Source organism: Onychomys torridus, chromosome 20 (genome assembly GCF_903995425.1).
Source record: "Onychomys torridus chromosome 20, mOncTor1.1, whole genome shotgun sequence".
Taxonomy (NCBI): domain Eukaryota; kingdom Metazoa; phylum Chordata; class Mammalia; order Rodentia; family Cricetidae; genus Onychomys; species Onychomys torridus.
In genome coordinates, this window is record NC_050462.1 from 1,668,288 (window position 1) to 1,682,723 (window position 14,436).

Below are 14,436 nucleotides of genomic sequence, written 5' to 3' on the forward strand. Positions count from 1 at the left end.
TTCTGTAAGAGTTCTAAGGTAGAAATGGGCTTCTGTAGACAATAGAGGATTTTGTTTTATTTCAGCCTTTTTAAAATGTATTTTACTTTGTGTGTGTGAGTATTTTGCTTGCCTGTGTGTATATGCACCACATGTTTGCATGGTGCCCATGTGGCCCAGGAGAGGGAGATGGGTCCCCTGCGCCCGAAGTTACTGATGGCTGTGAGCCACCAAGTGGGTGCTGGGAATTGAACTCAGGTTGTGGGAGAGCAGTCTTAACCATGGAGCCATTTCTCCTGCCTGTTTTATTTGATCTTAAAAAGATCATCTGCTACCCTATTCTCCAGCTTTCTGTGTACTGAATCCGGTTCCCTACATCTTGTAAAACAGATTTATTTCTGCTATCTTAATATTTTAAAATTTATCAGAAATTAAGTTGTCTAATTAAGTAGTTTACTGCTTTTAACGAGTTTTTAAATTATCTTATAAAAATTCTACCCATCATATAAAATGTGCCTTTAGAGAACATTTTCCAAGTCATCCTACCCTCACCCCAGTCCTTAGCAGCTTCAGGTATCCAATTAAAGTGGAATCAGTGATGTGCATGGGCTAGGCCACAGTCCTGGTGCCTGTCTACCAGTCTCCAGAGAGAGAGGAGAGAGGGAGAGAGAGAGAGAGAGAGAGAGAGAGAGAGAGAGAGAGAGAGAGAGAAGAGAGAGAGGAGAGAGAGGGAGAGAGAGAGAGAGAGAGAGAGAGAGAGAGAGAGAGAGAGAGAGAGAGCGAGCGAGCACAGGAGCACAGTGATCTACGGTCAGTGTTTGAAGCAGTTGCTGGCTCCCCAACACCTGTTGAGTTGAACACAGAAAGTTAATTTGCAGTGTCTGCCCGGGCCACACTGGGCCAGGCTTGGCATTCTTTTTCTTCCCCTATTCCTCTCTTTCCCATCCCTCTACTTCCTCTTGAGCTTTTTACTGAGTGTATCTGGGCAGTCAGGCCCTATCCTAAATGCCAGGATGGGCAGACTGGTACACTCATGGGATTTGCACTCTGATATGGGGGAGGGGATGGGCATTAAGCAAACCACAAACCTTCCAGAATAGGGGACTGAATATGGAAGTAGGTACCATGAAGGACTACAGTGCACTGGAGGGGCCTCAGCTAGTCTGGATTCATAGGTGAAGACCAAGTGGGTAGTAAGGAAAGAGAAAGGATTCTAGGCAGCAGAAGCAGCATGTGCAAAGGCCCTGTGATGCTAGAGATTGTGGTACCCTGGAATAAATGATTCTGGGGCTAGACCAGGGCTGCAGGGAAGACCTCTGGTAAGGTGAGCCAAACCAGAGAATGCCTTAAAATGAATGATTTTGTCTTTCAGTTTAGGAGCGGTGGGAAGACATAGTAGTGTTCTAAAGACGAACTGTTAGTGACCGATGCAATGTAACCTGTCTCTTAGGAGCAATGCAGTCCTATACGTGGTCGTTAACATACACAGTGACAACAGCTGCTGGGTCCCCAGCTGAGAACTCCCAACAACTGCCCTGCATGAGGAGCACCCATGTGCCTTCTTCGTCTGTCACACACAGGATACCGGTCTACTCCCACAGAGAGGAGCATGGGTAGGTGCCTTGCTTGGCATTGAACTTCAGAAGGGTTCAGATAGTAGTTTTTTCCTCAGAGTACAGGACAGGGCTGCCCTCTGGTTAGTCTGCATGCCTTCCTCAGCCCTATAACCTTGGAGAACTGTTTTGTGTGACCCCCACAATTGCAGGTGAGGAGGAGGGGAGACAGAGGGAACAGTCCCCTAGCTCCCCAAGGTGGCTGGCAAACTGTGGAGCCCCGACTGAGTATGTCTCACCCCAAAGCTGGAGTCTGTCCCCTTCCCAGCAGCCCCCTGTGTAGCTCCCTGCTTACCTTGTAGCCTTATAAAGCCCCACAGTGTGCCCTTGTCTCGTTAGACTCTGTTTAGAGGTTGTCTACCTCACCTGTGGTATGGAGGTCTCTAGAGGCCTGCAGTGGTGCTCCTGCTTCAGGAAACCCCCACAGCTTCCAAGGGTGCTCTGTAATCTGGATCGTCCATTTTGCCCATGTTGTGTGCAAACCTGGGTGAGGTGACCCTGTGATGCCCAGCCTGCACATCCATTGAGAAGATTACCTGAACTTCAGCAGTCCTCGGCCTGCTCTCTCCATCAGGATCCATTGACTGCACTACGCTGTGCTTACTGAGCAGGGGCTTGAGAACACTTGTGACATTGAGAAGAACCACATAGTGCAGGGAGCCTCACCTGCAGCTGCTCACAGGCCTGCAGACTGGCTATAGAAGCCCCAAAGTAGCTGGTGTGCAGGGGCATCTCAGGCAACTCCCACACAGGTGGCCCAGCAGAAGATAGAGGCCTGTAGGTAAGTATGTGCCCACAGTTCAGATCCCCTGGGTTCTCCACGTGGCAGGCATTATTCCCTGAGGCATTTCCCTACATAATCACAATGCACTCTTAGAATTGTATTTCAGACCCTTTCTTTTTTAATCTACGGGGATGGTAAAATATAGACTCATGTGGCCACGGGTTCAGTTCTTTGCCAGGACAATGTTATGATATATAGTCATGATAGTAGCAGCCTGTGTGCATGTGTGACCCTGTGTACATGTGGATTGCCCTCACGTGAGTGGTCTCAGTATAACCCTGTGCATCACTTCGCAGATGTAACTACAGATCACATTTCTAGGCAGTAGCAGAGCCTACCTCTGAACCAGGATCTCTGACACCTGCTTTTTCTCACCATCAAGTTCCCTCAGGTTCTTCACCACCACTGCCCAGCAAAAAGGCCAAGGAAGGCAGAAACACAAAGTCCAAAGCAAATGTTTCTCCTTGTTTGACTTCAGGACGTACAATGGGCTTTTGACACAATGGGAGGAGAGGTTCCCATCAGAGTAATGTCTGATCAGAGCCGGGTTCCGTGCCGAGTGCAAGCTTGCCAAAAGATCCAGGGGAAAGGCAAAATCAACCCTGGGCATTAAACTCACACAGCAGTGCCACCAGAGTGGAATGGAAGGAATCAAGTAGGAGAGAAATGGGTGGTTGGGGGGACAAGAAGGAAAAACAGACGAGGTTGATATTTTTTAAAGGTGTCAAACTGACTGTTCTCTGATATGACTCACAGTATTCATTGTGCTTGCTGCATTCTAGGTACACAGGAAGCTATAACTACGGGAGCTATAGCAACCAGCATCCTCACCCAATGCAGAGCCAGTATCCAGCCCTGCCTCATGACACGGCCATCTCTGGACCACTCCACTACTCCCCTTACCACAGGAGCTCTGCACAGGTGAGTGTGGGAGGAAGTCCTGCTGGCTCAGAGTACTTGGTGCTCAGTCAAGTCAACTAAACACAGTTAATAAGCCCATTGTGTATGCCACCCATAGGTCCCCAAGGACAGCGGCTCATTGCCCTTGAGTGGTAACTGGCTTACCTTGGGCGCTTGTGATCACAGGTCACTTTCCCTTATGCATCCAAGTTGCTTACCTCTTCTCTTCAGCTCTTGACTCTCTTTGACCGCTCCGACGCCATGACCCAGCCATGTTTCCAGCCCTTTCTAGGCACCCACCTCACAGTGGGCCTCTGTCTTCTTTCCCATCACTGCCCTCATGGTATCTGTCAGGATCTCTACATCATGATAGCTGGTCTCTTGGTTTTCCAGGTGTGTTCAAGCCTGGCCCTCACAGAACCTTACCCAGAAGCATCCTGAAATGGAACCTTCTTGATTGCTTTCACCCACCACAGCCAGCAAACTGAGCCCTCTACGGCCAACCTGGGGTGGTGGGAAGTTGAGTAAACATCTAGATCACCACTGCTGGGTGTTCTAGTTATTTACGACACCCTCCTGTGTGTTGCCCCAAGCACAACTGATCACTAAGCCCATTCAGTTCTGTTTGGTTTTTTGTTGTTTTGTTTTGTTTGAGACAGGATCTCTTCCTATGTAGTCCTGGCTATGTAGAACTCACTAGGTAGACCAGGCTGACCTTGAACTCATGGAGATCCACTTCCCTCTGTCTCTTGAGTGCTGGGATTAAAAGTATGTGCCACCACACCCAGCCTCAATTCTGTATTCTAAAATGACTTTGGCACCCTGGCTGTCCAGCCTTAGCTCAAGACCTTCATGCCTAACCTAGTTTTTAGCAGGCCTTCTCTGTCTCTAAAGCTTGCCCTGTCTGCAGCTGGAGCGGTCTTTTGGAAAAAACAAAAACAAAACGCTGAGTCTGGTGCCCTATTGCAGTCATCTCCTCAGCTTACTTCTCAATATTTGGTTCCTTCCTGGAACCGTACCACCCTCTGCTGCTCTATCCCTGTGTAGAGCAGCAGCAGCCACAGCTGTGCACAGGTGTAGTGTGTGCATGCCACACACCAACTTCCCAGTCTGCAGGCACTGTTCCCCAAGCTGGGAATCTTTTCTATTGACCATCTGAACATCTTGTGGCCTTGTGGGTCTCCTGAGAGTACCCCCTTCCTTCCTCCAGGTCCTTAGCAAATACCTGCCACTCTCTGGGCTTTCTCTTTCGGTAACACTTCCCACACCCTGTCAACTAGCAACTTCTAACTCTGCAGGAGTCCCCCCAAGCTCCTCCAAGGCAGAGATTAAGTCTCCACCCCCAGGACATGGCACGCAGAACCCATCAAGGTCAGTTTACTTCTTCCAGATACTGTTCTATGCCAGGCTTTGTACTCAGCACTTTGCATGCACTCTAGATAACCCTAGTAGAAGAGGAAATGAGACAGAGTAACTTGTGCAGGAATCAGAACCCAGGAAGTATGCCTGCTTTCTGGCTCATGAGCATCACCTTCACTGTTTCTCAGATGTGGCTCTCACTTTTTGGAGTGGATAGAAGGCAGAACCAATGGTTGGAGTGGGCTTTGTCTGCTCTGAAGGTTGAGAAGCCACAGGTGGTTTTTGTGTCAGACAAAGAGAGCTCTCAGGACCCCTACAGGATAAATGCAAAAGGGGGCTGGTGTGGGCAGGGGCCTAGGAGGGCAAGGGCAGGATGGAGGCTCTACAGAGGCTGCATTGCATCAGCCTGCAGCATACAGATTGGCCTCTAAGGGAGGTACTGAAGAGAATGTATCCACAATACAAAGCCACTCAGGGTAAACAGGCATCTGTTTTGATTTCCATCTCAGTACCAAGGGGAACTCTGGTTTAATCCCAAGACAAGCCAAGAAGTTGATTCCACTAAGTCATCACCTGGGGCACTCATTGGAGAAGGAGCTGCATCAGAGATGCCAGGGCACCTGGGAGCTTCTCCGGCGGTTCCCCCATGATTGAGTTTCTGAGTTTCCACACTCGGCAGTCTAGGCACTCATTCGGTTCCTCCCTCCCTCCCTCCTCCCTCCCTCATGTGATTGCTGGGAGCCTGCTTTGTGGAAGCAGAGCTGCAGCTTCCAGAAGGCAGCAGGCAGAAGCATCCTGCTTTAGTGAGCATGCGCTCCAACCAGAGACAGCATCTCCACGGCTTTGGGTGTTACCTTCCTTCTTTCTCTACTGCCTCATGCCCCTGCCCCAGGAAGTTTCAGGAGCTCCTTTTTGGGGGTGATAGTTTTAAAACCATCACCATAAAAAGAAGCCAAGTTCTCCTCAAAGCCCACAGAGACCCTGGCAATCGAAGATAGGTCTGCAGTGTCCGCTTTGGAAGCCACAACAGTACCCAGCTGGGACCCTTATCACTCAATAGCTTGTCTTAATAGAAATGGCCAAACACTAAGCTACAGTCAACAGAGAAACACTGTATATACAGATGAGAACTCAACCAGCCTCTCTACCATCTTGCCTTGTTGCTCTCAGACAAGGATGTTTGACCCCTGCCATCCATACACACACACACACACACACACACACACACACACACACACACACACACACACACACCACTTTATGGTTCACGTTTTAGTCTCCATCTGTAAAGTGGGGTGGGTAAAAGTTAATTATATCATATCTCTGCCCAAGTTGTTGGGCGAGGTCAGCATTGAAATGTCCTTCTCATAGGGAAGGTCCTATACAAAGACAAAGCAGCCTTTGTTTCACTTTCCATTAACATTTAAGCAATTTGCACCTCTGGGCACCTTGAAATAGATGGGCACATTCATTCCCATAACAATCTCAGGAAGACTACATTTTCTCCAGTTCTTAAAGATGGAGCAGCAAGGGGCTGGAGAGATGGATGAGCGGGTAAGAACATTGACTGCTCTTCTGGGGGACCTGGGTTCAATTCCCAGCACCCATATGGCAACTCACACATGTCTGTTACCCCAATTCCAGGGCTTCTGACACCCTCACACAGACATGCATGCAGGCGAAACAAGTTAAATGAAAATAAAGTACTGAAAAAAAAATGAAGCAGCAATCTCAGAAAGGCCACAAGTCCCATCCAGCAAAGCAAATTTGAGTGCAAATTCCAACTCTCATCTCCAGCCCCATGCCAGGGTTTAAAACCACTGTGTTGGGGGACAGCAAAGCCTAGAGATTGGCACTAGAATTCTCACTGAATGTCAAGTTCTGAGAGAGAAGACACATGCACACTCAAGGTCTTTGATTTAAAGTTGCATGTGCAAGGCTGAAATCCATTAGAGTTGAGAGGTCCTGGCTTCCCAGAGCAGAGGTCAGCAATCTGGACCACCCATGAATGGATAGCACACTTCACTATGGAAGGTTCATGGGGATGAGGAAGACGTAGGTCTAAACTCAAGAAAATTCATGATCAATGTTTTTTTTTATAAGAAATATACTTTGCGCTGGGCTATGGTGGCATACACCTTGAATCCTAGCACTCAAAAGGCAGCTCTCTATAAGTTCAAGGCCAGCCTGGTCTACAGAGTGAGTTTTAGGACATGCCAGGGCTATACAGAGAAGCCTTGTCTCCAAAAGCCAAAAAAAAAAAAAAAGTATTTTGGTTCTCAGCAGAAGAATGCCTACAAGTCAAGACTGCAAGTTAATACCTGTTAGGTTGAAAGACCCATCTATCCATGGCCTGTGATATTCACATGCATCACTTACGTGATCAAAGTAATCTGAACTCACCTGCTCTTCACATGGATGTGTGTATGTTTGTCAAAGAACTCATTTTCATGGTGTGTGCTTGCTTATGGCCAATATAAAGGTGACTCTCCTGTCCATCTTGAGTCTCAGAACTGCTGAATTTGTGGGTGGGATATTTCTGAGCCTCAGTCATTACCTGAACGTGCAATCCTTACCCTGTAAGCAACCATAATTGTGTTCAAAAGTCATGTGATCACCCAGCATCCATATGGCTAGGCATGCTGTCCAGGAGGCAGGAAAGTGTTTCCCTTCTTCTCATCTGAATGGCTCAAGTGCAACATGACCAATCTTCATCTGCCTGGCTCCGACCAGCCCACAGCCAGTGCTGCCACCAATTTTCTTAGGGTGTTCCACCTTGGGAGCATCTTGGACCACAGTAAAGGAACACACACACACACACACACACACACACACACACACACACACACACACGGCTAGGAAGACAGCTCAGGAAGGTATGTGCTTGAGTTTGTTCTCTAGAACCCATGTTAATGTAGTAGAATGTGTTTTTAGCCCCAGAGCTGGGAAGACAGTTGGGACCCACTGGCCAGTCAGCCTACTTGGCAAGTTCGAGGCCAATGAGAAGCCCTGTCTCAAAGAAAAAAATGATAGATAGCACTAAAGGAAAACACCTTGAGGTTGTTCTCTGATTTCCTCTTGCACATGTACACACATGCAGACACGTGCCACATATGTATGTGTGCACACCCACATACCAATCAACCATAATGTTGCAAAGTCTTTAGGTACAGAGCTAGTTTCCTGGGCTCAAATCCCAGATCTGCCTCTGATTAGTTCTGAACTTCAATTTATTCATCAGGAAAATGGAGATAAGTTATAATACCCATTTCACAGGGTGTAGTAGCCGTGGTCAGTGCTTAATGAAGATTAAAATAAGATGTGGCTCATAGTTAATACTATTTGCATTTATCACATTCCCCTTTGTCATCCAGTTATAATAGTCTTCTGTTTTATGTAATTACACAATATCTGTTCTCTGCACGGCACTGGTCTGCAGAAGCCAGAGCCAGGTTCTTCTTCTCATCCTACTCACACTCCCAGGACCCAGCACAGAGCTCGGTCTTTAGTGATGTACGCCCAGGATGTACTCCCAGGATGTCAGTGAAATGAATGAGCCTTGTTTGAGTACTGTAAAATCAGCATTGGGACATTCCAGTCAGTCACTGAGGCTCTTTGGCTCACTAATAAACCACAATCCCATACCCTTCAGAAATGAAGAACATTGGTAATGGTCAACACATTTTGAAAACTTACAACATGGTTTCTAAGTGGCTTCACACCAATTCATTTGATTAATCTTGACCCTAAGAGCTCAGCAGATGTGGACTGTCTGACAAGGAGTTGGGGGGCGGAAGAGGCCAAGAGAAGGCTGCTGGGGGTAGCCTGGATGCAGTGAGAGCAGCCTTTCATAGGAAACAGTTTGCACTCCTGACTCAGCCCCCTTTCACCCCCTGCCTAAGCAGCAGGCCATGTGGTGAGGGGCAGGGATAAAGGACTCACTCTTCCCTTTCCATGTGCAGGAAAGTCCGCCTCTGGGGTAGGAAGTCGCTTCCCAAAATAGACTTCCTAATACAGTTCCAAAGAGGCCAAGAGTCAGTCACTACCAAGATGGACTTATACCATAGCCTCTTGCCAACTACTTTACACACACACACACACACACACACACACAGAGAGAGAGAGAGAGAGAGAGAGAGAAAGAGAGAGAGAGAGAGAGAGAGAGAGAGAGGAGGGGAGAGAGAGGGGGGGGAGAGAGAGTCAATAACACCCCACATGCACTCCTTTCAAGAGGTGGTGACTAGTGATTTATCTTATCTTTAAAAATCAACAGCAACAGCTAGTGATTTGATCCAGAAACTGGTAACTTCCTGTCATAGGCTCTCAACAAAAGCCCCTTTATTCTGGCATGAGCTCTCAGTACCCCAGAGTTTGTACCCAGCATGCTTAAAGGCCTTGCATGGAGCCAGATGTGAAGTGTGAGAGGTAGATGGACGCTGCTGCATGGCCTCCATCTCCCAGCAGATGACGGTGAAGTCCTCATTGGTCACACTAGGCCAAGGCAGCCGGCACTTCAACCATCTTGCCTTTCAATGGTCTCTTACACCAGAGGGTAAGCAAGTCACTGACTCATTTGCAATTAGCTGACCTAATGGGACAGATTTCTCCACGCTGGTAACAGATTTCATTGTCACACTGCAGATGTTTTGGGCCGGTCTCATTTCCAGGCAATTGCTCTTTTGATTCTATGACACAACCTCTGGGCACAGCTGTACTGAGGGTCCTTGATGAGGCACGACAACTGCACTCTCTTGAGTTTGGTGGGAAGAATTCCAAGTCCACACTGTGACATTTTACCTACCCAAGCCAAGGCCAGAGAGGCCAGCAGGCTTCCAATGGCCTGGGTCAGCATTCCCAGGCCTAGCTCCATGGAGGAGGAGAGGTCTTGATGAAGAAAGATGACAGAGGAAAGGGGTTTGGGAGTGGTAGGTGAGCCAAATTTAGGTCAGTGAGATTGATGGGGGAATTGTGCCACCCAGGTGTGGGTTTTTGTCATGCTCTGCGACACCAGGTCTGGCTCCAGCTTTCCCATTTCTACAATGTGAATCTAGACATCATGACCCTGAAGGTTCTTCCTGCTGGGAATGTTCCAGTGTACATTTATCAAATATGATTAGCACCTGTTAGGTGCCAAGCACTGTACCAAATTTGGGGGACACACTATGAACAAAACAAAGCCCCACAGGGAGCCTCTGAATGTAAGCCAGTGGAGAAACGGCTGCCAGGCAGGATGGAGGTGGTGGGGCATTTGGCTTCTTGAGATAGGATATCTAGAAAAAGTCACTCCAAGGGGTTGATTTTGAGCTGAGAGCTAAAAAGTGGGGGGAGGGCAGGTGTGATGGGAACTGGGGGAAGAGTAGGGCCTAAGGGAGGGCCAGCTCAGTGCACCTCTAGATGAAAAGGGAGACCTCTATGCCAGCACAGTCCCAAAGGGGGCCAGGATGACATGTGCCCAGCTGTTTCACTTAAGAGAGCATCATTGATATTTCTTAATATTATCTTTCTAGTACACCTGGGATCTTGATTTTTTTTTTCTGAGAATCCCGATTCACAGGCCTGAGGGCCCACCGTGACTCCACCCAAACAGTGTCCTGGGGCCTCATTCTGCACAGCACATGGGTCTGTGCCAGTGCTGCAGATCTGATTTGGGATTATGAAAACCTTGGCATGCTGTCTGCAGTCTCCTTGGCAACAGCACTTGGTCCTTCTCCCTGGAGTTCCCAGACACCTCCTACACCCTCTTCCTTAACTGTTCTTTTCTTGTGCAGCGGCTGTCGTTTGCTATGTAAGCATGAGGTCCGACCTGAGGGAAAACTCTCAGTACTCCACCTGAGACCCCTCTTCTTGAGCTCTGAGTTCCAAGCCTCCTCTCTGTCGCCTGCTTCCCCTGGGATGCAGCTCCGAGAGGCAGGAGCCCATCCAGACTCAGGGGCAGCCATTGTTGTCAGCAGCTTCTGCTGTCTAGGCTTCAGCCTGTCTGTCTCCCTCACAGGAGGCACCTCCCACCTAATCCGGGGGGCTCCACTCTCCAACTGTCAGGGTAGACAGATGGGGGGCAGAAGGATCCCCACACTCTCTCCTCAGTCTGCCCTTGTCACTCTTGTTCATTGGCTCCTGTCCTTGTTGGCCATAAGAATAGCAAGGACATCTTTGTGCTGACGGGCCTGAAAACATGAACTCCAAAGGGAGCCTTAGCTCTTCCCACCCCTCCCTCTCGATCATTCGAAAGAGGCCTTGTTTCCATAGCGTTCCTTCTGACAGTGAAGAATGTAAAGGAGGCCCCTCTTACTCCTGACTCTCTCTAGAGTCTTCTTCCACTTGTCTCTGCCAACACCTGCCCCTTGGCCTGACTTGCCCCAGAGTCCCCTTTCCTGCCACCTCCCTGTCTCTCTTGACTCCATCCTCCTGTCTCTCTTGACTCCTTCCTCCTGTCTCTCTTGACTCCGTCCTCTTGTCTCTCTTGACTCCTTCCTCCTGTCTCTCTTGACTCCGTCCTCTTGTCTCTCTTGACTCCATCCTCTTGTCTCTCTTGACTCCATCCTCTTGTCTCCCTTGACTCCATCCTCTTGTCTCTCTTGACTCCGTCCTCTTGTCTCTCTTGACTCCATTTTCCCTGTCTCTCTTGACTCCGTCCTCTTGTCTCTCTTGACTCCATCCTCTTGTCTCTCTTGACTCCATCCTCTTGTCTCTCTTGACTCCGTCCTCCCTGTCTCTCTTGACTCCATCCTCTTGTCTCTCTTGACTCCATCCTCTGCATTCACACAGAACGCAGTCATTTACCATTTCTTCCTTGCATATCTTCCAGAACTCCAGGAATGTGAACCTAAAAGAGAGATGTTCTTTAAATGACAGGCACTAATAATAACCTTTGAAGCTGTTGGCTTGCTTTCTCTTCAAAAGACTGCTTAGGGCTGTGGTTCATGATTGAATTCAGCTGTAAAATGCTATTTTTAATGTCTTGTATTTTACCTGGTAGTGCTGTTCTCTTGGGTTGATGGAATTGGACTTATCACATCTCCATAGGTAACAATAAAACCACATCCATCCAGCAATCACACTTAACTGGACATACTTGCTAGTGTGTATACACAAAGGCACACCCAGCACCAACATCCACCACCACCAGCACAATCTCCACCCCCACCATCCCAACCCCCACCACCACTAGCACCACTAGCACCCCATCCCCCCACCACCAGAAACATCCCCAAAACCACGACCACCACCATCAGAACCACCACCACCACCCCAACCATCCACTACCATCACCAGCATCACCACTACTACCACCATCCACCACCACCACCAGTACCACCACCACCAGTACCACCACCAGCAGCAGCAGCAGCAGCATCACCACCACCCCAACCACCCACTACCATCACTAGCATCACCACCACCTAGTATTCCGAGCTGGGGATAGTCCTCTCTTTGAATTTGACTGCTCAGAATATTGCAGATTCTGAGCTCACAGATAGTCATCCTGTGTAAGCAGAACACCAGCCAGTCTCTAGTCATGAGAACCTCTGTGACTTTCCCACTGATTGCTTCCTTAGACCAAAGTTGGACAGAAGCTCTCTGATTCCTTTCCATCAAGTCCTGTGAATAAGTATCTTGCTTTTTTTTTTTTTTTTAGCTTAAATAAGTTTGTTTTTGGGTACAGGCAACTTCAAGCTAACCTTAATTTTGTGGACTTTCTTTCTCCTCCACAAGTACCCTTTTAATAGCCCCACTTCTAGGATGGAACCTTGTTTGATGAGCAGTACTCCCAGGCTGCATCCTACCCCAGTCCCTCCCCGCTGGCCAGAGGCACCAACAGCCAACGCGTGCTACACAAGCCCATCTGTGCATTCCACGAGGTATGGAAGCTCTAGTGACATGTACACACCCCTGACCACGCGCAGGAATTCTGAGTACGAGCACATGCAACACTTTCCTGGCTTTGCTTACATCAACGGAGAGGCCTCCACTGGATGGGCTAAGTGACTGCTTTCATAGGAATCCATATTTAATATTAATAATTAATAATAATAATAAACCCAATATCCACCCTCCAGAAGACTTTATCTCTATACATCATAACTCGCGGGCTGTTCCTAAGCATCCATTTTCCTAATGAACAAGAGGATGTTCAACATGGGATGAATAGACTTTAGTTCAAAAACAGGACTTACAAAAAGTCACTGGGATTGGGTTCCTGTAGCCAAGCCAGACTTGACTGCTTCTATAGAGCACTATTGTGGGCAGGCCAATCTGTGCCTTTCCCCTCTGTTCCGTGACCTTGCATGGCAACCACTCCCTGTAGGGTACTTATTTTCCTGTTGACAAAGCTCTTTAGTCTTGAAGGATGGATACTGGAGCCAGACTCTGGTTTGTGCTCTTGGATGGGCACATAATTTACCAAGAGCATTTGCCTTGCCATGAGTGTCATCTCACTGTCCAGTTAGCAGCCCTCAGACATGTTCTCCACCTCCTACTTCCTGGTGGTGTCATCACTACTTCCTGGAGCCCTAGGGCCAAATGGAAGTTCCTGAAAATGCTAAGCAACCTGTTCCAGTCATACCTGCCATAGTACCTGCATTGTCTTGGAATGTAAGCACTGTTTTGAGGGACCTAAGAGGCCTGTTGTATATTGCCTTTAGTTGATTGATGTCTGTAGGGACCAGTTCTTTTATGTACAAGGATTTGTCCTAAGTTTGCACAATGGCTAGCATCAGCAAAAGGCAGAAGAGGGTTTTCTTAAGCTCTGTGGGAAATATGGATTTATGGCACTAAGTTCATTCTTTGCCGTGCTGCTTTGTGAAACTGGACAGATCAACTTTCACTTAGCAAGCACCAAGTATGAAAACAACTGTCGTGGTTCCTTCATAAGACTAGAATACTTTCCGACACTTTGCTAGAAAAAAAAAAATCAAAGCTGTGCCTTTGAGTCTATACTATACTGTGTATGTGTGGAAATAAAAGTGTATTGTACTTTGGGAAAATTTTTTCGTAGGTATTTTTTTGTCAGATTTGTAGCTATTTGTGAGGTTTGTTAGAGAATAACATAGGTTTTCTTTCTGTATTATAAGATGCACCAAGCAATTATGGTGGACCTATTACCCTATGGGTAAGAAATAAATGGAAATATGACACCGGATGTTTTAGCAAATGTTCTGTAAATAAAATGTTTGATCACACCACCCAGTGTGATAATCATGTCTACAGCTAAAATGGAAATAGTTTTATCTCTACAGTTGTGCAAGATATGAATGATTTCACTATCTGTACAGATGTGCAAGATATGAATGGTTTCACACTCAAATAAAAAGTATTGAAATGACCGGCTTCCATTTGTTTTTCATTTGCATTGATATGCCAGGTGCGTGTCCACAATATAAATAACATCTGTAAATTCTTGGGGCATGAATAAGCAGAACAAAACTAAAAGGTCTTGCTGGGTGTGGTGGTGGTACATACCTATAATCCCCAGCATGCAGAAAGCCAAGGGTGGAAAATAATGAGTTCAAAGTCAGCCTAGGTCTGGTCTCATAAATAAGTAAGTAAGTAAGTAAGTAAGTAAGTAAATAAATAAATAAATAAATAAATAAATAAATAAATAAAAGCAACTAAAGAAACAACAAAAACCTTGTATGGTTTTGTTTGTTCAGTTCCCTTTCAACCTGTCATACAATAATCATACAAGTCGGGTAGGCCCACACATCTCGTCCTGACAAATGACCGAGTGAGTATAGTACCTATAGCCCATTGAAGGTCTGTAGATCTGCTCTACAAACTGGGATCTGTCCTATGTTTGCCTTG

At 47.3% G+C, this 14,436-nt stretch overlaps 1 protein-coding gene across 2 annotated transcripts in view; it reads left to right on the forward strand.

Moving 5' to 3' along the window:
• The window catches only part of Rfx4 (regulatory factor X4), a 145,636-nt gene extending 131,679 nt beyond the window's left edge, over window positions 1–13,957 (forward strand). The window contains exons 16-18 of one of the 2 annotated variants that reach the window (XM_036169693.1): window positions 1,430–1,592; window positions 3,159–3,297; window positions 12,349–13,957. In XM_036169693.1, the coding sequence (XP_036025586.1) occupies window positions 1,430–1,592; window positions 3,159–3,297; window positions 12,349–12,621 (575 nt within the window). In that variant the 3' untranslated portion in view covers window positions 12,622–13,957. The remainder of the gene's footprint in view (window positions 1–1,429; window positions 1,593–3,158; window positions 3,298–12,348) is intronic. The other variant, XM_036169694.1, reaches the window with a different exon arrangement.
• The last annotated feature ends 479 nt before the right edge of the window (window positions 13,958–14,436 follow it).